Source organism: Mustela putorius, unplaced genomic scaffold (genome assembly GCF_011764305.1).
Source record: "Mustela putorius furo isolate JIRA1106 unplaced genomic scaffold, ASM1176430v1.1 tig00000592_pilon_pilon_pilon, whole genome shotgun sequence".
Classification (NCBI taxonomy): Eukaryota; Metazoa; Chordata; class Mammalia; order Carnivora; family Mustelidae; genus Mustela; species Mustela putorius.
Window position 1 is genome coordinate 5,006,567 of NW_025421426.1, and position 23,097 is coordinate 5,029,663.

General features: G+C 56.2%; 1 protein-coding gene across 4 annotated transcripts in view; it reads right to left on the reverse strand.

The window, feature by feature from the left end:
• Positions 1–5,893: 5,893 nt before the first annotated feature.
• BCAS4 (breast carcinoma amplified sequence 4) overlaps positions 5,894–23,097 on the reverse strand; it is a 55,430-nt gene continuing 38,226 nt past the window's right edge. For all 4 annotated transcript variants that reach the window (XM_004746204.3, XM_045082086.1, XM_004746202.3 and 1 more), the window contains one exon: positions 5,894–6,267. In XM_004746204.3, coding sequence (XP_004746261.1) covers positions 6,154–6,267 — 114 coding nt within the window. In that variant the 3' untranslated portion in view covers positions 5,894–6,153. The remainder of the gene's footprint in view (positions 6,268–23,097) is intronic.

Genomic DNA, 23,097 nt, shown 5'->3' on the forward strand with positions numbered 1-23,097 from the left:
AAAATGATTTTTTTCCAGTTTATTTCTACATCCAATGTGGGGCTCAAACTTACAACCCTGAGATCAAGAGTCACATGCTCCACCAACTGAGCCAGCCAGGACCCCGCCCCCAACTTTTTAAGTTATCACCACACCCAATGTGGGGCTCGAACTCATGACCCTGAGATCAACAGATTCTCCACTGATTGAACCAGACAGGGGCCCCTGCAGAAACCCACTTCCCATGTGCAAGCAAATGCCCCAGCTCCTCCTGGGGTCCCTGTGGGGGACAATGAGGAGACCGTGGGCTCCCTGGGTTGGGGTCCTGTTGCCCCTGCCCCCCACCCAGCCCCAAGTCCTCGGCTCTTTCACTGATGAGCCGATGGAAGAAACACACAAACCTCGTTCTCAGGCGCGTCCAGCTCTGCTCCCTCTCCTCCGTGGGGGGCCCGGCTCCCCAGTAGAGTGGCGAGGACGAACCCCATAACCAAGTCCTTCCGGGGGAGGGGCCACCTGCCACTGTCAGATGTGGCACCGCGGGGCCGCCAGCAGCCTGTCCTGACTCCAGACCCGGGGCCGCTCAGTCCCCCCTCGATGCCCTCCTCACCCTCGGCCCGCGTGCGGCCAGCAGCGCCTGGGCCCTAAGTCCCCGCACGGAGGCCCACGCAGCCTCCGCCCCACAGCCACGCCGCGCCACCCACAGGCCTCAACTGCGTCCAGCTGACCTTGCCTGGGAAGAATGTGGACGCTTCGGAGGCCACAGCGGGCCCGCAGGCCTCACAGAGCAAAGTCTATAAAGCGGCCGAGACAGAATTGCTGTGAATTCTTCCAAAGCCAAGGACGGTCGTGCCCTTGCCCAAGAGACAAAGCGGGCCAAACACACCTAGGAGGCTTCCCAGAGCCCCGTGGCCTTGGAGGGCCCCTCTGCAAACCTCCCCCCGACCACGCCCCGCTACTATCCGAGCTTCTGCCTGAGCCTTTCTCTGTCACCACCAGGCAGCTAAGCCACATCGACACCCAACACGGGGCCTGTACTCACCACCCCGAGCCCCAGCGTTGCGTGCTTTACCAACTGAGTCAGCCAGGTGCCGTCACCAGGCAGCTCTTTAAGCAAATTCTTCAGCCCTTATTCAAGCTGTGGACCAACTAAAAACAATAAAACTTTCTGCAGAAGGGGAGGAAAGAAAGATGAAGTGAGATTTTGCTCTAAGATGGGGAGGAAAACCCCCGCTGCGTCCAGGTTCCTGGGTCAACAAAGCCTCCCCAGAGAGCCGGTAATCCTATCAGTAGACGCCTTTTGGGGTGTCTGCCCAGTCTCTAACCCTGCTCTCTGAGAACTCCCCTTTACAGCCCAAGGAGAGCTTTCGTCTCACATGGATGTTCGACTTTGGCAGACGCTTTCTTCTGCATCTGTGGAAATGACTGTGTGGTTACTGGCCTGTAGGAACACAGCGGGTTACACTGATTGATCTGCAGATGTTAAACCGACTTTGCATTCCTGGGAGAGATCCCACGTGGTCGTGAGGTATAATCCATTTTCTACGTTGCTGGGTCCAGTCCGCCAATATATTTTTTTAAATCTATTTCTTTGAGAGAGAGAGAGAGGAGGAAGCAGGCTCCCTGCTGAGCAGAGAGCCCGATGTGGGGCTCGATCTCAGGACCCTGGGATCATGACCTGAGTCGAAGGCAGAGGCTTAACCCACTGAGCCACCCAGGCGCCCCCGCCAATATTTTGTTGAGAATTTTTGCATCTGTATTCGTGAGGGATATTGGTCTCTAGTTTTCTTAGGTCTTCATCTGACTCGATTTCAGTCACTTCCAAAAGGAGGGCCATGGAACGCACACATTCTGCAGTAAGACCGCACCCCCCTGGCCCAGGAAATTTGGAATGGGGGCACTGAGATGCTTGCTGGTGGGCCAGTGGCTAACTACACATAATGCTGTCACAATGGCAGCTGTCACTTCCCCCCAGCTGCATTTCTTCACATACTCCGTATCCTTGCAGTAAATTCTCCGTGTCAAAGGGCCTCCGGTTCTAAGGCTCCCAAATGCAGATGCCCACAGGGGCCAGGCAGATAAAATAAATCAGCGGAACAGTTGGGATACCAGAGAAACCTGGAAGAGCATGGCCGTCTAAAGTGACTCGGCTTTGGTTCATCAATTCTGACAACGATGTGAGCCTAGTAGTGCCTTATATTCCAGTTTTCAAAGACATGTGGGAAATCCAGCTCTTTCTGTCAACTGTCCTCATTTTTAATTGTTGGCAACTGATTTTGGTTAATTTTTTTTGAAGAGGTAAACACCAAAATAACAAAAAGGATAAAAAAAAATTGGAAACATGAAAAGTCTACTTCTCTCTCACTACGAGAGACTCACTGTTCTCAGATTTCTATGCACCCTTCCAGGGAATGTCAATGCCTTTCTCACACAGACGGTAGCATATCGTGTGCAACTTCTCTGCACCTTGGCTTTCATGTGTTGGTGACATTTCCAAACTGGCTCATGAGGAACTCCTAACTCATTTTTACAGCTTCATAGGATTCCATCCATCTGTGCATGTGGACGTACTAGGACTGAACCAATCCCACTACTGATAAACACTTAGGTGCCTTCCAGTCTTGGGTTATTTCAACACATGGACAATCACTGTTTGGGTTTATCATTTCTCTCGTGTGTGTCTATTAGGAGGCAAAATCCCTAGAGGTAGAATAACAGGTCCAAGGGCATAAACATTTCTCATGTGGATCGGTGATGCCCATGGCCCTCGTGAGCATATCTCACTAGCAATGCAGGAGAACACTCATTTTTTCAAAATTTCACTGACAGTGTCAGCAAAGACTTTTCACATTTGCCAGTCTAACATACTGAAAATGGAGGAATTTCAATATTATTTCATACTTACTGGTAGAGATTGAGTATTTTTTCATGTTTTAAAATGCCTTTTACATTTTCTTTTCTGTGAGATGCCTGTTCATATTCTTTCCCATTTTTCTACCTTGCCTCTTATTTATTTGTAGAAGCTGTTTATATATTAAGGAGATTTTCCTTTTGTAAAATGAGCTGCACATAGATTTTTCCCAATTTGTTACTTGTCTTTTTGATCATTTGCCTTTTGAATTTGCTTAGGGTTTTTTATTTGTTTGGATTTTTTTTTTTTTTGAGTTTTTGGTTTGTTTTTGCCATTCAGAGGACTTAACTTTTTTTATATATATAATCAAATGTATCTTTAAAGCTTCTGGATGTTGAATGATTCTCCAATGTTTCTGCCTTCTTACATGAATTCATTTTATACATCTAACTCGTCCTTAATCCATTTGGAATTTTGGAAATGTTCCTGGCGTACAGAGTGAGGTATGGAACTCGCTTTATTTTTTCCAGATGGTTACCCAGTTGTCTCAACACGAAAACATTTTTAAACAGTTCAGGGTAAACCACACATTTCTGCCAACGCGTGGGCCACCTTCTTGAAACCTCTTGCTTTGACAGACATGAAGTTCATATCCACGGCAAAGCAAGGAGGCGGTTGAATGAAGAAGAGCCTGGTTCTTCTGAAAATTTGCCCTCCCCTTTCTACTGGGGTCCCATAAAAGAACTTTTCCTAGGCTGCACCCGAGCTAGTGGTCAAGGCTTTCCTCTACCTGACAGGACATAGCTCACCTAGTACCAGGACAGTGACTCCAGAACACCAGCAAAGGACTGGGGTCAGAATTGCTGGCAGGCTCCGTGTCCTCACCTTCCCTTCCCACCAAGTTGTCCCCAAATGTCCCTCAAAAGTCACCGCTTGGCATCAGGACTCCCAGCAAACTTGGAATGACCAGTCCTCGCTCATGAGTCAGCTTCCCACAGATGTTCTCGGGCAACCACTCCTGTCCTCGCTGCTCTGGGGGAAAGCGGGTGTCCCTGAAAGGATCCAAGAACAGTGAACCACACAGAGAGGGCTGGTGCACACTTCCACCTGCTCTTACTCCATAATTTAAGGGCAGTCCCTAAGTCACTTGCTGTTGACCCTGCCGGATGCCACCCATCAACTGAGACGCACAAAAGTTGGCCCTTTCCCGGCCAGGCTGATCACCATAGCAATGCTGTTCACTTAGCGCCTGTTGCCATGCCTGAGACCAGGGCTCACACCGGTCCCCCGCTGCCATCCACACAAACACCCCCCCACCCCCCAGGGGGCATGTGCCCTTGTTAGCCGTATTCCCACTGAGGCGGGAGCTGGGCTCAGAGAGGGTAAGCAACTAGCCCGGGGCCACACAGCTGAGGTGAGCAGGAGATGATGGTACCACCCAGGCAGGCTGACCTCAGAGCCTAGAAGCTCTAAGCCACAGTCCTGTGGGTCTCTATTTTAGGACACTCACAATGCTGTGGCTTGGTCACATGACATTCCCTTTCACCTCTCCCTGGCCCCTGCTCCAGGCCCGGAAAGGAGAAGGGCCTGGGCGTCACCAGCAAGTCACATATACTTGGCCCTCCGGAAACTGGTGGTCTGAAAAATTAACTTTCCCTCGGATCCTGGCTCTCCTCGAGTGGACGCATTGGGGCCCAGGAAATACCCAGGCTTCCTTCATTAAAAACAGTCCTGATCAGTACAGCACAGCCACAGGGATGAACATGTAGCGACAGGCATGGTGTCAGCCACAGGGAAGCCAGACACACAGACCACACCACGTGGGCCCCGTCCACCCATCCGCCCATCACACAAAGTACATCACCGACATCAGCTGATGGCCCGGGGTGTGGTTTGTGAGAATTCCTTGAACCTTCCGCCTAGAGGAAACTATACCTCAGTCATTTAAAATAATGTATATACAAGGGGCACCTGGAAGGCTCAGTCCGCTAAGCATCTACCTTAGGCTCGGGTCATGATCTCAGGGTCCTGGGATCAAGCCTCACATTGGGCTCCCAGCTCAGCGGGGAGCCTGCTTCTCCCTCTGCCCCTCCCCTCCTCGTGCTTTCTCTTTCTCATTCTCTCTCAAATAAATGAGTAATCTTAAAAATAAATTTAAAAAAAACATACACGGGGCGCCTGGGTGGCTCAGTGGGGGGTTAAGCCGCTGCCTTCGGCTCAGGTCATGATCTCAGGGTCCTGGGATCGAGCCCCGCATCGGACTCTCTGCTCAGCAGGGAGCCTGCTTCCTCCTCCTCTCTCTCTGCCTGCCTCTCTGCCTACTTGTGATCTCTCTCTGTCAAATAAATAAATAAAATCTTAAAAAAAAAAATAACATACACAAGATTTTTACTAAAAAAAATAATCTCCACAGGAAAATGATGGCTTTTTTGAAACAAGGCACCCACATTTTTTTTTTTTTAAGATTTATTTATTTTAGGGAAAAAGAGAGAGAGAATGTGAGAGCAAGGGGAGGGGCAGAGGGAGAGAGATCCCAAGCAGGCTTCCCGCTGAGCAAGGAGCCCGATGTGGGGCTCAATCCCAGACCCATGAGACCACGGCCTGAGCGGAAACCAAGAGTTGGATGCTTGACCTACGGAGCCACCAAAACTGTCCTAAACTTGTCATGATCCAGCTTTATTCCTTGTTTTTCTATTGCTCTCTCTCTCTCTCTCTCTCTCAGTTCATTATGTGAAATTTCCCTGAAATTTGAACGCCGGTCTGCAGCTGGGCTGTGTGTGCATGTATACTCTTGGCTCTTTGAGGAATTCCAAAACCAAACCCACACACGCTGGAATTCTTCATCACCAAGGTGAGAAATCTGGGATTCCAGGACAAGAGCAGGAAATTCATCTGCCTGAAACGAAATTAAGGCCAAGGCCCCTTTGAAGACCCCTGGAAATCCTAAGGATCTCCCCGTTCTCGCCGGGAACCTAAAGGCCCAGGGAGGGGCTCCCCAACGAGCAGATTCCTGGCCTCGGTGGCAGGAGCTCCCTGCGAGAAAACATTTGCACCCAGACCACACAGGACCTCTTGACATCTTTATTGAGATGATTCACAGGCTGGCGGGCACCGGGGATCGCAGACAGATGAGCCACTGCAGGTGACCCTGAAGCCGTGTGTCTGGTGGCATCAAGCAGCCACCAGGGGCCTAGAGCCACGGTGGCTGCTCGGACCCAGCCGCACGGGCCCCAGATGGGTCTCCGAACCCCGTGGTTCCACGTGCAGCAAGGGAGGGGACCACAGCATGAAGGGACAGCATGAGACAGGCCCCCCGGTTCAGAGGCTCACACGCGCCGGGGGCCGGGGGTCCGCAGTGCAGCAGGGCCGGTGGCCGGGGGGAAGTAGTCCTCCGTGCGGTACAGCGCGGGCAGCTCAAAGGCCGGGGCCGCCAGCGGCTTCTGGAACGACAGAAAAGAGGTGCCCCATGAGCCTCTGCAATTCCCTCGCTCTGTGACCCAAGATTTCCAGTCGTTGGAACGAGCTCAGCCCATGGGCAGTGTGGCCCCTGTGACAAGGAGGCCACGGTCATTTGGTGGCACTGTCCGGGAGAGCCAAGGCCCCCTCAACCTGCCCAGGGCATCCGGCCACCAGTGTCGGGCCACCAGTGCAGGTCCCCGTCCAGGGCGAAGTGCTGCTGGCGTGGGGATGTGCCGTTCTGATAGTGACCGAGAAGGCAGGTGTGTGCGTGTGTGCATGTGCGTGTGTGTGTGTGTGCATACCCCTGTGAGCTCCGCAGGGCGCCCCAGAACTGGGCCCAGGGCCTGCTGCTGAGCAGCTGGGGGGTGGGAGCTAACCGGGTCCCCATCTGCGCCGCCTAGAGCTGGTGCCATCTCAATGTGTTACTTTAAAAAAAAAAAAATCAAACCATTTTAGGAAGTGCTCACTTATATCTGGTGTGGGTCTCTGTTGAGAAGGCTGGAGGAAGAGCTTTTCCATCAAGCAGCCCTCCCCGAGTTCGGGCTGCTGAGACCCTTTCTAGGGGAGAAACCGGCTTCACAGAGGACCACTTCTCGATTGTGGAGGTGCTGTGACCCCACTGGCAGAGCAAGGAAACACTTCAGGGCCCCACCTCGCATCTGAGGACACTGTTTGGGGGTATGGCCTGCCTTGGGGGTACTTCAAAGTCTCCAGACAGTTCTCATGCAGAGCCAGACCTGATCCCCATGACAATGGCAGCCCCCCTGGAGGAGGGAGACGGGGCCCTGCCGGGAGATGGGCAGGTATGTGGAGGTTCTTCTGTGCATCTCCACTGGGCATCCCTCTCACTGCCCCCCCCCCGTTTCCCTCTGTTCCCCGACTCCTCTCCCTCGACTGTGCAGCCTCCTGCCCCCTCCAGCTGAGACTACATACAGGTGCCCGGGTTGGGTGGGGGGGCTCTGGCCCATGGCCAGCAGCAGCTCCCCCAAAGCCCAACACCTCCACGTGCCCAGCACCGTGCCGCGAGCATTCTGGGCCTCCCCGCACACCTGTTCCCCCAGCGACGCCCTGACCATCATCCCCATCGTGGAGGCGGGGAAACCAAGGCTCAGGGGGTGCCTGACCCGTGACCTCCAAGTGTCTACCCGCTCCACCCCCAGGTCCTGAGTGCCCGCAGCAGCCAGGGCCCATCTGCACACAAGACGGCAGCCCCAGCCATCCCGGGCTCGCTGGCGGGGAGACAAAGGAACCAACAGAACAACACACCATGTGAGGACTAATGGCGCAGGGAGGCGCAGGGACCTGTGGAACCTGGAAGAGGCCCTCCTCCCCCTGGGGGAGGGGGCAGGGAGGTTTCCAGGGGCTTGAGCAAGCCGGGGACTTCCAGACTGAGGGATGGGGTGTCACAGTGCGTGGCGGGGAGGGAGGGGCACTTGGCGACTCCAGCGGCTCAGTCTGGAGTGGGGCCGGGTCACTGTGCGGAGAGGAGGCTCTAACACCAGGGCCAGATCACACGGGCTCTCGGAAGCCGTGCTAAGAACTTCATCCCTAGGGACCAGGGAGCCACTGAAGACACTCATGGGGAGTACGGGCGTGGAATTAGGTGTTTTCGAAAGAGAACTGCGGGGAGAGGCGGGAGCAGGAAGGAGGCTGTGGCCAGGATTGCCTAAAGGGGAGCAGCCAAGTTTAGGGCAAGAGTGGACAGATCCTCATGTCTGAGCTCGAAGCCCTAGAACTTCCCCGCACAGAAGGAAACCATCAAACTATTTCAGGTAAGACAGAATGTGCTCAGGTGTCTGACCACGTACCTCCCTGTGTCCCCAACCCACAGCTGGAAAACCAGGATAAGCCAATCTCTTTGGCCAAGGGCCAGCCTCACGAAGGGCAACAGAACATTCCATCCGTCAACCCTGTATCAGCCATGCTTGGCTCAGCCAACTCGGAGGCACTTAAGGCCCAAGCCTCCCATCTGCCCCCTCTTTCTAGTACCTTCTTGGGCTGTCCCCACCACCACTGGATGGGTTGCAAGGCCTCCAGTAGCTCCATGACCAGGGCACAACTGAGAAGTGAGCTACAATGGCGATCTCCCAGCCTCGGGGATGTAATCTGTGGGTAACCCATGGGCTTAGGATCTCTTCACCCCATTTCTCCTGAAAACTGGTCATTGCAGTAATCTAGAAAGTACAACTTTCAAGCGAGTAATGCCAGCACAAAGACCAGCTCCCTGGTCCTGACACAGAGAGGTCAAAGAACATTTTGTGATCCTGAAAAGCTAGGTCCCTTCTGCCAACCCTCGGGTCCCAGGAAAGGGAAGGGGGCCCAGGAGGGGCCAGTGTGGCCTCATCCTGACCCCCTGTTCTTTTTGAAATAGTGCCACCATTCAAAAGGGGGTGCCTCTGAATGGGTAAGACACCCCTCCCAGGGGCGGGGCTTATGCCCCCTCCCTCAAGGAGAGAGACTTCCAAAACAGGGAGAAAATCGATATAATTATAACAGAACTAAAGAAAAGTCATCCTAAGAGCCTCTTAGCAGCCCTGGACCAAACCCCCGCCAACATCTTAGAGCATGTTGGGAAATGCGGGCTGTGACTCAGGGCTGGCTGGAGAACTGAGCCTGAAGTCAGCCAGGCAGGGGCGACCCCTGATGAGCCAGGGGGCTCCAGACGGGGCCTCCAGGGTACAGGTGCTGCACTTGGAGAGTGAGTGTGGGGCCCGTCCAGCCTGCGCTGCCGCCTGGGATCAACCTCCTGATCTTCTTGCAAGATCACCTGGGCCTGTGCTGGACCCCGCCTCCCTTCGCACCCCCTATGGCTCAAGTGGGGACCCTGGGGGTGGGGGAGCGGGGGTGGGGGAGGGTGGCGAAGGCCTGACCCACCCAAGCTGTGGCTGGTCCCGGGGCTGAGCCTGTGACCCAAGCTGGGCCAATGGGAATCAGTCTTGGGGCTCTCACTACTGAGTCAAGGATGCCGCCCCCAGGTTGGGGGTGTTGGGTAATGGGCCATGAACCTGAAGGCCACCTCGGCCGCCACAAGGCAGGGCCTGCATAGGATTGAAGCCAACACAGGGACGCAGAGCTGGGGACAGAGTGAGATAAAGTCCGAACAGTATCATCTGAGCAGCGGAATCCATTACTGCCTGAGGCGGGAGTCACCCTGGGCTGTCTCCTGTCCATGAGCCATGCACTTCTCTCGTTTGCTTCAGCCACGTTAACCTGTGTCGCTGTCACTTGCCCCCAGGCGTCCGAAAGCAATAAACCCACAGCAAAGCTGATGAGTACTTGCCAACCCGCAGCTTGAACCCGCAGGTAAGGGCTGGTGTGCGAGGCTAAAAGCAGCCAGATGCCCCGCTGCGTCAGGAGGAACAGACCGCATCCTGGAGGCCAGGCCCCAATCACAGGCACGTCAGGTGCCATGGAAACCCATGGAAACCCTCCGCGCCCGTTTTCTCCCGGATTCTCCTGGCAGCCTGCCAAACAGGGGTCTTCCCTGTGTCTTAGAAGTGGCAGGAACCAGGGGACCGGGGCATGGGGTCCTCCAGGCCTGTCCAGCTCGAAGCCCAGCCTCTGCCCATCCCCATATAGGGCCCAAGGCTTGGGGGACAGAGCAGCAAATCCAAACCCTTGGGACTCTCAGAGGGCACTTCAGAGATCTCCGCCTCCCACCTCCCCTTCTACAGATTCCCAGGGCGGGGGTGGGGTGGGGGGGCTGCCAGGTAAGCAAGGAGGAGTGTCCTACCGCTCCCGGGCTCCCGGGCTGCCGGCAGGAATGTTCCACCGGCCTGGGACTGGTTGGGTGGCGGGGCCATCCGACCCTGCAGGTCTCAGACTCTGCCACGCCCCCTCTCGGACTCTCCCGTCACTGTCTCCTCTGCCCCCTGCCCAGAGCTCGCCTGCCAGCTTACTGTGCCGGGCCTGGCCTGCTCTCCCCCTGTCTGCCCACATCCAACCACACGTTCTCTCTCCCACCCTGGACACCCGAGTTCTCAAACCTGCAGCCCACATGCCAGACAGATGTGCTTGGTGGGCTTCATGATGTCTAAAAAGTGAATAATTGCAAACATGTAACCAATCAGGAGATTTCTCACGAGCACCAGACGGCCGGCTCGTCTTGGGTGGATCACTGTCTCCTAAAGCGAAGCTCGCCCACCTCAGGGTCCTGGCTCGCTCTTGCTACCTGCCCAGTTGTTTCCAGAAATCCCCACCCCCTCCTTGGGAGTCCCGGCCCATCCCGTGTCTCCATTTTGGGATGCCCTAACTGCACATCCCGAATTCTGGTCTGCTTTCTGCTCGGGCCAGGGTCTGTACACTTGCTCTGTGAAGGGCCAGACGGTAAACATGTCAGGCTTTGCAAGCCACAGGTCTCTGTCACAACGACTCAACTCTGCCCTTGAAGCCCCACAGCCGCCTCAGAGAAATGTGCAAACCGGCAGCTCGGCCGGACGCCAGGAAGACTTTCCTGAACAGTGGCAGGCCAGATGGGGACCCCCGGCCACGGTCTGCCCCTGAACGAAATCTGTCTTCCTGAAGAGGTCAGGACAAAATTCCTTCCCCATATCTCCCATACCATGGGCACTGGGTGACAGGTCACCTGACCGGCACCAGACGATTCCGGGCCAGGCCCACTGCGCTGACTGTCCTGGGCCTGGGTGCTGTGTGGCTGGCTGCCCTTGGCCATCCCTCTGGCTCTAGCCTGTCCTTCCTCACCCCGCATCCTCCCTGCCAGAAGCAGCAGGCCACGCGGAAGAACCACTCGTGGCCTGGCTTCTGAGGTCCACGGGGTCAGCCCCAGAGCCTGGTCAGCCCCTTGGTGGACAGAGGCCCCAGGCTGACCTTGTGCAGGGGAGCTCGGGTGCCCAGAGGCCCACAGTCCTCCCCTAGGTCACCAGGCACTCCCAGCTCTCCAGGGCTTGGGAGAGGCTCCCCCGACTACAGTCACTACACCTGCCATGCCCCACCACACCTGCTATGCCCCACCACACCTGCCATGCCCCATGCAGTGTCTGTGACCCTCCCAGGCCTCTTCAAGGTAGGGTTTTCTCTGCCCTTTGAACCTCACCGGAGCTTAGCTGTCCCTCCCCTTGATGGGGCTCCACTTGGCATGGCTTCCAAATAGCAGACTATGAAAAGGAAAAGGAACTGCTCAGGAGGGGCCTGGCGAACACTGCCCGAGCCAGGTGGTCAAAGTCAACAGCATCAGTGACAATCTTGCTGGCGGCCTGTGCCCTGGGGTGGGACAAAGGCTCTTCACCTCTGTGGTCTTCCTCCCAAAACCCGTAGCCCCGATCCAACCATGAGAAAAACAACAGATCAGCCCTAACCGAGGGGTACTGTATGAAATACCTAACCGATATTCCTCAAAGCTGTAAAGGTCATCAAAATCCAGGGGAGTCTGAGAAGCTGTCCTAGACCAGAGGCGGCTAAGGAGGCATGAACTAAACAGAACGCGGTTGGTAGCCTAGATACCAGCCTGGAACAGAAAAGGACATTAGGGAAAAACTAGCAGAATCCGAATAAACTGTGGAGTTTAGTCATTAGCAATCCATCGGGGTTGGTCCCCGGGCTGGGACAAGGCACCGCAGTAAATACTGTCATAACAAGGAGAGAAACCAGGTGAGGGGTATAGGAACTCTCCGTTATTATCACAGCAACCTGTCCCTAATTCTCAAATTTCAAAAACATAGCTGGGGGCGGGGGGAGCAACAGGTGGAAGAAACAGCTCTATCCACACAGACTGGACCCCAGCCTCTCCACAACGGCCATGACCAAGTACCAAGCACATTCTCAGCACCCAGCCCAGGATGGGCCCCGAAGGTTCACAGCCCGTCTGCGCCCACAACTGCGAAGAGAGGCAAGTATCCTTAATCGCATTTTGCAGAAGAGGAAACTGAGGGTGAGAGAGGTTCTTGCCCAAGCTCAGCCAGGTGCGAACTGGCAGAGCTGGACAGCAACCCAGGGGCCACCCAGCCCTAGCCCGAGCCTGGACGCAGGAAGCCCCGGGGGCTGAGTGGGGCTGGGGGTGCACTCTCGGTACAGGGCTCAGCACGTCGCTTCATCACCTGCTTTCCAACCATTGGGACATCGGCAGCCCTAGACCCCACCCCCCACCACTTTTCAGCCGACTCAGAGATCACGAACTGGTGGCCTTTGGTTAGCATCTGGCCCGCAGACGTGACTGGTTTGGCTCATGCAAATTTAAACACGAGTAAACTGCCAACATGGAAGAATTGGGATGTTTCAAATAAATACCGAGTTCCTATTTCTCCTGCAAGGAGTGATTGGGCCACACTGAGTCTGCATTCCAGCAGGGTGCAGGGATCTGGCCCCTCGAGACAGGGCATGTGCTGCTGGGCTCGCCGCCGTCCCCGCCCGGCCTGACTCGCTCGTCTGCAGGTCCTGCCGAGCCCCGTGGGCATCGGAGCTGGCAGGGGCTCCAGGCGCATGTCCCATCGCTCAGACACGGGGCTGTCGAGGAGCTGGATGGAGAAGGCCTTGCTTCCCGCCCCTTGCCCTGGGCCCCACGGGCTGGGAACCGCCAGCCTGGGGCTACTGCCAAGCCCAGCGGCTGCTGCCCTTCCCGGCTCCCCCACTGCTCACCAGAGCCCGGGAGGCAGGCACTGAGACGGGGCCTATTTTGTGCGGGACAAAGCAGGCTTGGAGAAGGGAGGGAAGGTCACATGCCCAGGGTCACCCAGCTGGTGAAAGGCCGAGCTAGGAATCCCAGTGGGCTCTCCTGAGCTTTGGACCTGTCCCTGCCACAGCCGGCCCACAGGACCTTCCCCTCAGTCCCAGCCTCCCTGTTCCGTCCTGGCCAAGGGCTTTCTGCACCTCAGGCCACGCCTGGCAATTCTGCCTGCAATGTTCTGTGTCTGCTCCAGGGCCCCAAGTCTTCCAGAAGGCTCTGACAGCTGTGAGCAAAGCTCCTCCCACTTCTCTGTAAGCAGCCCCTGTGTGTCCAATCCTGCCCGAAGGGCTGCACCCGCCAGCCTCGCCGCGCCCCTTCCCCTCCGAACGCTCCCACCCAGCTGGGCCCCCGGCCCCAACCTCTGCCAGCCCAGTGGCCAGAGCAGCTGGTGGCAGGGGGAGGCTGCTGAGGCTCTGGTGACAGAGGAACAGGGCTGGGGGCTCCCACAGTGGGCAGCCCCTGCCCTGAAGGACCCTAGCAGCAGGGACGAGCTGGTGCTGTCTCGCTATAGGTGATGCCGACCCTGGGCAGCAGCTCTAGAAGGTTCGAGGATCCCCAAGGATTCTGCTTTGAGCTGGAGGAAAAGCGTTAACATGGAAACTAGCAGAGGAGGAGCCCCTGGAAGTCCTGCCAAGATATGGCTGCTAAATGCAAAGTCACAGGCAGTCTGGGAGGGAAGACAGGACGGCCAGGAGGGCGGGGCCATGGCCATGTCACGGCCTCTTCCAGACTTAGACCTTCCTGGGGGCCCCAGCTCCCAACCCAAAGTCTGATCCCTCCATCCTGGACCTGGGCTATGCTGCTGCAAGCCTGGCCCCTCCTCCATCAGGGCCCCTCTTCTGGGGGTCCGGGCTCCCCCGATGGCTGGTGCTTTCATTGTCACCAAGGGCCCTGGGCCTTGCTTCTCATCCCACGGCCACTCACAGAAATGTCTGACTGCCACATATTTCTATGTATGCTTTCTAAAATATTCTTTTATTTATTTTTAAAGAGTTTATTTGAGAAAAAAGGCGAGAGAGACAGAGAGAGCATGAGCAGGGAGAGAAGGAGAGGGTGAGGGAGAAGCAGGTTCCCCGCTGAGCTGGGAGCCTGAAGTGGGGCTCGATCCCAGGACCCTGAGATCGTGAACTGAGCTGAAGGCAGAGGCTTAACCGACTGAGCCGGGTACCAGGCATCCCTGCGTGTGTGTTATTGAGCACCTGCCACGTTCCAGAGGCCCGAATCTGCACAGGTGTCACAAAGCCCTTCTGCAGATGAGCAGACTGAGGCTCTGGGGTTATGTGACTCACTGGGAGGCCCACCCCCTGCCCAGACGGGACACCCGCATCCCACCTGTTCTCCATCCCTTCTGCTAACTCGTCCGGGAGCCCTCTCGCCATCACCACTGTCATCTCATTGGGGCCGCCTCCGAGCTCCTCCCCTTGCCCTTCACCCACTCTCCACCTGGCAGCCCGAGGGACGGTCCTAAGAAACAGATCAGATCCTCTGGTACGTACAGGGCTTAGAAGAAAATGCGAGTCTCCACCGTCACCATCAGGCCCTGCCAGTGAGGTCACCGGTGGGCGCTCATCTGGCCAAACCCAGACTAGAGCTGTGTCCCGCTTTGCCTCCACTGGGTGGAGTGTCGGCACCCGTGTTGTTGCTTCTGTTTGGTCACTGGTGTCCTCCTGTTTTTGAATGAAATGCCACTTCTCTAGAAAAGACGAGTCTCCAGCTTCTTGTTTAAAAACTCCAGAGCTCTGGGGCACGGAGTGGTGATGACGAGCTGGTACTGAGCTCTGGTCACACCCTTTCAAAGGGGACACACGCTCCCACCTCAGCCACTGGCCTGGCCCTGGGAGATGGTGTTTGCCACCCCAGAACCTTGTGATCCTGGCTGGCCGTAAACTCGGTCTGCCCCCTGCCAGCACTCATAACCCTCCGGCCTGGAAATCCCTTCCAGGACTTCCCTGGGGTCTTTCCTGAATTGGACCCTTACACCTGCTACTGCCTGCTCAAGGCTTTTGTCACCTTGAGTGAAAAAGGGTCTTCTCATGCTTGGTGCTTTCCTTCCGACCCTCCTAAGGGACCCCCAACTTCACCGGTCACCTTTCTTCCCCCACTGCACCACGAAGGAGCGAATCCTGTCTGCCTCTTTCCTCAGTCTCCCCACTGTGCTGAGCTCCACAGGGATGGGACCCATGTCAGTCCTCAGAGCCGCAGAGCGGGCAAGAAGCGAATGAATTAGAATGTGCCCAAAACCCCAAAACCCGAGACAGAGGGAAGGGCTGGCCTCTTGCCAAGTCAGGGCTCAGAAGCCTGAGACCAATGGTGACATTGGCAGACAGGGACACCTGAAGGGGCCCCGTTCTGGAGTCGCCAGGTGGCCTGAGGCTGGCCTCCCTGCCCTGCCAGGTCTGTGCTCCGCTGCTGGAGACACCAGGTTGTGCAAAAGATAAAACACATGCAACACCGTGCCCTGGTCTGGACGGGAACGGAGAACGGTTATCTACGAAAATTCTGGTGAAATCCAAGCCAGGCCAGAATTTTCGTGAACAGTAAGGGACCCCCGTCGGTGGGTTGGGGCCACCACCGCCGCCTTCGTGCCGTGAGAGGACAGTGAAGGAAAGTGATTAAGGGGCCGATGGGAACTCTGTATTGTCTTTACGAGCTTTCTGCAGGTCTAAAATCATCCGATAAAGAAAGGTCATTTAAAAATAAATAAATAAGGCGTGTCCATGGCAGCATCTGCAAAACACGGAGCCAACGACCCAGAGAAGAGCTGTTAAATAATGACCCCAGGAACCGTAAAAGCCGCTACACCTTCCGTGACTTGAAATCTCGAACTCTCAATCCCGTTGCGCAGGTGTGGGAAGTGAGACTCACTCAGGGTGTGACGTCTGCAGGTGACAGACACGGGGACAGCCTCGTGGCTGGGTCACCCCCCCCCACCTCCCCCTGCCCATGCAGTCATACTCTGTCAAATGCTCTGTTGTCCCTGCCTGGAAATTCTGAAAAACCTTTAACAAACTGCTGCAGCCGGTCCCAGGATCTCTGGGCTCCCAGGTAGGTGTTCACACCTCAGCAGGGTCACTCACGGATGACTCCTTGGGGAGCCTGGGGTCAGCACCCTTGGCTGGGGAGACACCCCCAGGGGGGCAGAGGATGGCAGCAGGAGCGGTGGTGAATTTGAGGGGGGCGGGGACAGCGGCGGTTGGATTTGGGCGGAGCCAGGACTGACCCCCTCTTGGCAGAGAGCAAGGAAAGAAGTTTCCTTCCCAGCCCAGAGCATCAGACCAGCCACCCCCTCGCAGGGGTCTGCTCAGTCCTGCAGCCGCCTTGTCAGGTTCTCGACTCCCCACCAGAGGCCTGGCCATGCCCGGAGGCCCAGTCATGCCCGGATGCCAGCCAGCGGTGGCCCAGCTCCCGACGAGCGTCCACGGCCTCGGTCAACATCTGGCCGAGGCCCCAGCTGGCCACTGTCGTGAGGGCGCCGTACAGCTCTCACTCTGATGCTGGTCACCAATAGACTCCTTGGAGGTTTTGTCAGCCGGCCTCAAAAGGTGGTTGGTCCATAAAAGAATGTTGAAAATAGCACCAACAGCTCCGGGAAGCAGAATGCGAACAGACAGGAGCAAGCATTGGGTCAGGGTCCCTAACGGGGGGGAGCTGTTCTCCATCAAATAATCAAGCCATGAGGGCAAGAACAGAGGCATCCACCCGAAGCAGCAGGTGTCAGGAAGCCGCCTCCATGCCTGCCCCCTGCCCCTGCCCAGCGGGGAGACTCTTCCCCGAGGGCTAGGCGGCCACCTCCTGCCAGCCGAAGGAGCCTGCCTCACAGCCACCGCCCAGACTGTCCCCTGTCCCGCGCACCCGGGCAGCCTTGTGACTCTCCTCTCAAGCCACGCTTCCTTCAGACCCAGGGGCTCTCAGAGTTTTATTCTCAGCTAGGCCTGCCTCCTCCGAGCAGGCAGCCTGGGCTGCGGCCACCACATCAATGTTGCTATTCCTGAGGCCCCAGCGCTCGCCTCAGGAAGCCCTTTTCCAGGAGCTTGCGCCACTCCGCCCCCCGCCCCCGCCCTCCGCCAGCCCCTGTGCTTTCCGGGTCTGATTAAGACATTTTACCCACTGGGCCCCCTGAGAGTGACAAGGGATGATTTTTAAGGCCTGCGGGAGAGAGAAAGGAGGGTTCGCGATGGGGAGAGCAGGAGGTCACTGGAGCCGGGGAAGGAGAGGGAGAGCCGGAGGGGGACAGAGACACACGAGAGAGAGAGAGAGAGAGAGAGAGAGAGAGACATGGAAACGAGATAGAGGAGCCTGAGGAAAAGCAGAAATGGATGGAGGGCAAGAGCAGGAGGGGAAGTGAGGGAAGTGGGGAGGCGGGGGAGACGCACGGAAGGAAGACGGAAGAGGAGAGGGAAAGACAGGGCCCGGGCCGAGAGGGAGGCGCACCAGGAAGGTTGGGGACAGGGACCCGGAGGGGAGAAGATGGTGACAGGAGTGCGTTCAGGGTCTCTCCAAACCCCAGCCGGGTCGCTGCGCCAGAGACCACGAGCAAACACTCGCTCACCATCCCCAGCCCCAGCCCTTGGTCAAAGAACTCATATTCCCGGAGGACAGAGGCTGTGAGATGTCAGTCACTGTGCAAGGGACGCCGTCTCATCTGAGAGGCAACGCGTCGCTGTTTTCCCATGTGCTTCAGGACTCGTGGAAACTCTGGTCTAAAACTCTGAGCCGAAGAGCCCAGCCAGTGGGGCCCAGCATTCTGGTGGCGAAGGGACAAAGTGGGGTACGGGAGAGTTCCTAAGCGCACGCCCTCTGCCACGCCGCCCCCTGCCACCCAGCCCTGAGACGGCCCTTCCCCACCTGCAGGGACTTTATCCGTCTGTCTGTCCATCTGTCTGTGCGGGGCTGGCCGCATCCCCGTGCCTGGTGCATTTCGAGGCTGAATCAGTTCACTCTCAGTCCTCAGCCTGGAGCCCCTCTGCCTCCCTGGGTGGCCTCATTCAGCCTCAAGGTCAAGGCCACGGCTCCACAGCGGGACACCTCTAGGCCTGAACCCCACACTCGCATCTCCAACCCGGTCTCCACCGGCAAACACGGCCATACAGACTCGCGAACCACACAGCAACTTGGACGAATCTCCGGGGAATGATGCTGAGTGAGAGAAGCCAGTCCTGGAAGGAAGCTCCCCCGGTGCAGGATTCCGTGTATAGGACGTTTTTCAAATCACAAAATTTGAGAAACGGGGGGCAGATCCGTGGTTGCCGGGGACAGAGCAGAGGGGAAGGCGGTCATGAAAGGACAGCGCGGGACCCCCGTCATGTTGGAGATATTCCCCAGCCTGACCGCAGAGGCAGAGCCAGGCACCCAGATAATAATGTAAAAACGTACAGAACCAATGCAACTGTAGAGAACCAACTGTTTCAATGTTAAGACCTGGCCAGGATACTTTACTACAGTTTTGCAAAGTGTTACCACTGGGGAGATATGGGCCAAGTGCCTAAGGGATTTCTCTGTATTATTTCTTAACTGCCTGTGAATCTACAATTTACAATTTAATCTGCAATTAAACACCGTGCCCCCTGCCCAACCACACGCGCGCACACACACACACACACACACACAGGAGGAATGGACCCTGTTTCCTCAACCCCACCCTGCTCCACCCTGGTCCAGACCATCCTCATCTCTCCTGGACCATCCCAGCGGCTCAGACCTCCCAGCTTCCACTCTGGCCCCCAGGCCAGCCATCTGGAACCCTCTAGAGCTGAGTCACAGCCCCGGGCCCAGGTCCGATCTCTCTGCTCGCTCCACCTTTGCCTCTGGCTCCCGAGGGCTGCCTTCTCAGATCTCACAGCTCCCGCAGCTGCCCGAGGCACCGGCGCACCCCCCCCTTTCCTACCTCCTCCAATGCAACCCCTGCTCCAGTCACCCTCTCAGGGAGGCCTTCCCTGACCACCTCCTACCCTTGGCCCACTCCCTACCTACTGCTTCTTGATCTTCTCTGTCCCCTGGGGCCCTAGGGGGTCAGCTGCTGGAGGGCAGGAATATTCTCTGTCCTCCTTGGGTCCTGAGGATCTGAAAGACCGAAAGCTCGCACAGGTGGGTGGCTAAGTACTTGCTGAATGAGGAAAGGAATGTGTGAGAACAGAAGAACCAAGGGGAGGTCCGTGGAGGTCTGGCCTCAAAGGAGTTAAGTCTGGCCCAGGGGCTGGGGTTCTGGAGCAGCCCAGGATGGCTAACAGGGGAATGTGGGGGGAGGAAGAGGCCTGTGTGTGCCTCAGCACAGAGGGGGGATGGGCAGGGCCAGCTCCAGAGCAAAAACCCAGGGGACAGAGAATACCATGTGCCCACCCCCCAGCACCCATCCCAACACGCTTTCAAGAAAACCAGAAACTGGGTTTAGGTGGAGGCTGAGCTCACTTTCTGGGGTCTCCTGGGGATACAGGGGTCAAGTCTACCATGTGCCCAGTTCCTCCCAAGTGGCTCACTGCTTGGGGAGCAAGGATGTGCGTGAAGGCGGGGATGGGGGGCGGGGGTCACAGAGGGCCTTGGATTTGCTCTGAAGTGGTCTCCAAAGCCCCCCCCCCCATGGACGTACCAGCGCCAAGAGCCAGTCCCTCCATCCAGCACAAGAAACTGTCCCACTCCCACATCCCTCGGACAGCAGTGGCCCCCCCTGCCTAGCTGTGTGATCTCGGCCAAGTTACCCTCTCTGTGCCTCAGTTTTCTCACCTGGTAACAGGGTTAATAATGGTTTCTCCTTCGCAGGGTGTTAGGCCCACGTAACCGTGAAGTGCTCAGAAAGCAGTAAGTGCCCAACAGTTCCCGACTAATGTCATTATTACTATGGCCCCGGGATTCATATTCTTTTTAAATACCGTCAGTAGCTTAGAAAGAGCCCAAGCGGACAATTTCATAACATTGCATTTTTGGTATTAAATGCATTCAGTTTCAAAACATGAACATTTAAACTAAATCACAGTGGTGGGAACCCATGCTGGTACTGCTCTGATTTTTAATAAAAAGGGGCCTCAAAAATTAATAAGCGTGGGGGCCTCTCCCGGCCACTGAAAGGCAGGGCTCATTTATCAATCACGGCAGCTGGCTCACAGTAGATACTCAATAAATGCCTGCTGGTCACTGACAAGTTACCGGAGGCCACACCAGGTACGGACACGCTGGCAGCCAGCCCCAAGAGCTGCCCCTGGCTGTGGCCTCCCATTTCTCTCAAACCAATGACTGATGCTATCTGAGTCGCTCCTGGCCACTCCCTCCAAACCACTCCTGGGGAATCGCCTGAGGCCTCTGGAGCCAGATGCAAGCCAGAGAGCTGCCAATCACAGGAGGGGAAGAGAGGGTGAGTGCTGAGACCCCCAACCCAGGCCCCAGGGGGCACCTCCCTACCAGCATTCAGCAACATCCAGGCCTGGAACCAGCCCTCCCTGCTCCAGCTCCTCACTACATCTAAAAGCCAGCATTACCCCCTTCTGACTGAGGTTCTAGGTTAATTATTAGGACTCTCCAAGTAACGGGAACTTTGGCCTTGACTTTAGGTCTGGCAGCAAGACCAGGTGTGATGGTATCAGCCGAAACAGGCACCTGGACAAATTTACTGCTTAATGAGACGTGGTTTATTTTCCCAGAAGAAAGCTGACCATGAACACAGGCAAGTTCAAGAGCTTCCCAGGCTCCTTGGGCATCAAAGGGATCACACTTCCTCCAGAAGCCCCAACCCCAGCTGCAGGCATCACACACAAGTTTCTGCGCTCACCGAGGGCTGGCCTGCATGTGTCGCGTTCCCTTGGAACCAGGATGGCCTGTGGCGGCTGCCCGCCCTCTGCCAGCCCGACCTTGCCTGGGGGCGCCGAGCAACCCAGCGCCAAGCCAGTCCACCCTCTCCTTGGCAGCCACTCTGCTGACGGCTCGCTCCTTCTCTGTCACATGCACGGGTCGGGGGCAGGCAGCCCTCTTGAGCTCTATCTGCTAAGAGCACCTGCCCGGGAAGCTTCACTTTCTGGGGAGAACTTGAGCCTAAGCGGGGACCCAGTCTGGTCATTCCATCGTCCGTGGGCACTCAAGTCACAGCTGTACTCACTAGGGCTCCCTGTAGCATGCGTCACCGTGGGACCCCCCCTCTCCTGGTACACCTATGTCCCCAAGGATGCCGGGGCTCTGAGGGAGCGGTGGTGTCCGTGGTGCAGCCCAGTCAGTGGACGCAGAACCAGACTCAGCCCTGGGGTCCCTCCACTCCACCCCTCTTTCCATCTGAGGAGGGAGGGGTCCTTGTGAGACCCCTGACGGGAGGATGAGGTGAGAGGGAGGGAGGGTAGGGGGCTTGGTGAAGTTTTGTGTGGTGCGTGTGACACAAGGAGACAGACAGAAGCCCAGAGACTCACGGAAAGAGGCAGAGACAGGCAGATGCACTTCAGAGATGGGGATCCAGAGGGACACGGGGCCTGACAGGGGCTGACCTCTCCACGTGTGGCCAGTATGGCCACCGGTGTGTTCAAAGTGGTGGGGACTCAGAGGGGGACCCCCACAGGCTCCTGGTGCCTGTCCCCCTCTGAGTTGCCACCTCGGCCAGGTGAGCTGTGGTCCTGGCATGAGTGAGGGTGTCCGGCCCCGGGGAAGAGGGGCTGTGGAACCACCAGTGGTTCAAAAGGAAGTTTCTACAAAATGGGCCCCAGCAGCACAGACTCACAGGGCAGCTGAGGGCCATACACGTGGATCCCCGTTCCCAGAGGTGGTGTGCAAGCCCGCGGGTGCTCTGGGGCAGGATGGCCGGGGGCATCTGGCTGCTTCTCTTCCCTCTTCCTCTGCCTGATTCTGGGTGAGCAGCTCTACCTCTCCCTGCCTCAGTTGCTCCTCTATAAAATGGGCCAGGGATGGCCGCCCACCTCTCTACAGCAAGCAGGAACTGAGGCCGGAGTTCAGTAGGGAGCACCCAGCACAGCACCTGCCCTGCGGGGGTCCTTCCTGGCTCCTCCCCTAGTGAGTTACGAGCCTCATCACTCAAACAGTGCTCCCGCCAGAGCAAGGGCCCGACAAAAGCTTACTGAGTGAAGAGGGAATCCTGCACACTGAAACCCTCACCCCGATTCCAGGTTTGAGCCCTGCTCCCCTATTTCATAGAAGGGAAAGGTAAGACCCTGTTCCAAGGCTATGGAGCTGATGAGCAACTTGTTGGGCGCTAGAACCCATGCTTTCACATTTTTAAACTCCTATTTTGGGGGGTGCTGGGGTGGCTCAGTCAGTTAAGTGCCTTCGGCTCCGGTCATGATCCCAGGGTCCCGGGAACTGGGCTCCCTGCTAGCGGGGAGTCTGCTTCTCCCTCTGCCTCTGCCCTTCCCCCTGGTTCATCTGTGCTCTCTCTCGCTCTGTCTCCAATAAATAAATAAATAATATTTCTTAAATTTTATTTTTTAAAATAATAAATAACATTACATAATAATATTAATATTTATTATATTTATTAAATATGTGTTAATAAATTTATATTATATATAATTTTATATAATAAATAAATTTACATTATATAAATAAATATATGATTTAATAAATAAATAGTATTAAATATTATTTAATATTAGTAATATTAAATAATAATGATAATATTTTTAAAAATCATCTTGGAAATTTTCTGTATTTACAGGAAACACAAGAAAGCAAAGAGGCGATGATGATGAGCCCCACATACCACCGTCTGGCTCTGAGAACTGTCCTTCATCTGGGCCAGCAGAAGGTTCCTAACCCAGGGCAATTTTGCCTTCAGGGACTTTTGCAATTTCTGGACTACTGTGATGGTCATAAATGGGGGCATCTGGTGGGCAGAGACCAGGGACGCTGCTAAAATCATACGATGCACAGGATGGCCCCGCAGCAGAGAACGATCTGGCCCCAAATGACAGTAGTTTCAAGGTTGTGGAACCCTGGTCTGAACCCGTGCTTTCCACTACCCGCCTCTCAGTACCACAGGTGTTTGGTCTACACTTAGGGAGGGGCGGGGACAGTGCCTTATAACCAGAAACAGGGAGAGGGGGATCTAGGAAGGATGAGGGGGACACTCCCACTCCCTCAGCCAACAGGCATTGACCCCACACCTGGGTAGGCTCTGTAGGAGGCCTGGGGGCCAATAGGTTCCCAGAGA